General features: G+C 35.3%; 1 protein-coding gene across 1 annotated transcript; it reads right to left on the bottom strand.

Annotated features, from left to right (window-relative positions):
* Window positions 1-243: 243 nt before the first annotated feature.
* Window positions 244-945, bottom strand: LOC115711967 (uncharacterized). The gene has a single exon (XM_030640166.2). The coding sequence runs from the start codon at window positions 905-907 to the stop codon at window positions 407-409; it is 501 nt and encodes a 166-aa protein (XP_030496026.2). The 5' UTR covers window positions 908-945; the 3' UTR covers window positions 244-406.
* Between the last annotated feature and the right edge of the window lie 917 nt (window positions 946-1,862).

Raw genomic sequence — 1,862 nt, forward strand, 5'->3', positions numbered from 1 at the left:
TGCCATAAATCTCAACCATAGCCGCATCCACTTGTCTAGGTTTACTAACATAAATAGCTTAAATAATACGGCCATTATGGTCATGAGCAACACCCCCAAAACCAAACCAATCTTCGAAAGTAAAAATAACGACATCAACATTTACCTTAATTTTATTTAAAGCGGGTTTAGACCAATGCAAAAATTATCCGCCGTCGAGTGATTGCACATTTGTAACTATTTTAGATTGTGAGTGCACTAATATTTCAGTATTAAATAATACTCGCTAGTACTTTTCATTAAAACTATGTCAACTTTACAAACAAAACTAAAGAAATTTACTAAATAATAACATTTTATATTTTATATAATCCGAAAATACAAAAACTTATTATTACAATCAATAATTATATATAAAAAAATATTGCTAGGACTTGTTAGGTTCTGGTCCCAAAATACCATTCACAACTGAAGTAGCCACCAAAACCCCCAAAACCTCGGCTCCGGCCACCGCCGCAGCCTGCGCTAAGCCGCCGAAACTCACCGCCGTCTCAATCTCTTTCTCCGCACTTTCGATACCTTTCTCCGCCGATTCGATCCCTTTCTCAGCCGCTTCGATTCCCTTATCCGCCGCCTCGAACCCTTCCTTAACGATCTCCTCCGCCTCCTTCTCCACCTTCCTCAGCCCTTTCCTTATCCCAAACAGCGGAATGTCCGCAGCCATCGAAGCTCTGTCCCCTACGGTGACTGCGGTCACCGTTGCCGGAATTAAGAACAGAAGCTGTCTGCGACTGGGAATGGAGGACATCATTTTCGCCGGCGTTGCTTTGAGAGATGGTGGATTGTAGGAGGGCGGAAGGTCATTGCGCACGCGCCGGAGCGTGAAGGTGTTGAGCAGAGGTGATACGGTGGCTGATGTGGCAGCCATTGGAGATGGTGTGTGGATTGTGGAGATGTGGTTGAGCACAGGGCAAGCTATTTATATGTTACAATCTTTTGGGAGCCTGTAATGACAGTTATACCCTTACTTTTTGCTGTTATCGTTTTTGTTAGATTAGGGACATTATTGTCGTTTACTTTAAATAAGTTTACATATAGATATACTTTGTTATGACTAATTTAGATTTGACTCTTTTAATTTTGATATGTAATAAATTATGGGGAAATTCTATAATGCACCCCCTTAAAAGGGGTACACCGATACATCTTTATCTGTTTTAGTATCCGAAATAATTTTTTAGTCAAATTTTTTCTCATGGTCATGTAAATTATACTTATTTAAGTCATCCTGCAAAATTTTATGAAAATTCGGAAAAGTTTAACACGCCAAAAATTGCGTTCAAATAGTGTGTTGCACGCGTGACTATTTTATTTTATACGCGTGTAAAATAGACTGTTTGAACATTGTTTTCTATATTGTAAATTGTTCCAAATTTCTTAAAATTTTGTAAGATATCTTAAATAGCTATAACGTACATGAATATGAAAAAAATTAGACTAAATTTTTTTCTAAATACCGAAACAAGTAGAGGGTGCATCAATGCATCCATTTTAAGGGGGTGCATTGTAGAATCACCCTAAATTATGTATCTTAAATTTTTTTAGTTATTAAAAATTATTTTTCAAAATAGTTAAATTTAATAATTTTTGTTTAATTTTATTAAATAAAATCTTATGCGGATAAAAATTTAAAGGACATAATTCGATACATGTTAAAGTTTAAAAGACATGTTTTTATAAATATTAAAATTTGAGGAACACAATTTAGTATATTAGCAATCATCATATTAGTAAATTAAATGAAATTAGACAAAAAAATTTAGGGTGATTCTACAATGCACCCCCTTAAAAGGGATGTACTGATACACCTTTAACTTGTTTCG

Source organism: Cannabis sativa, chromosome 4, assembly GCF_029168945.1.
Source record: "Cannabis sativa cultivar Pink pepper isolate KNU-18-1 chromosome 4, ASM2916894v1, whole genome shotgun sequence".
NCBI lineage: Eukaryota > Viridiplantae > Streptophyta > Magnoliopsida > Rosales > Cannabaceae > Cannabis > Cannabis sativa.

Excerpts from the sequence above, each read along its gene's own strand:
- LOC115711967 (XM_030640166.2), bottom strand. The coding sequence starts at position 907 with ATGGCTGCCACATCAGCCACCGTATCACCTCTGCTCAACACCTTCACG.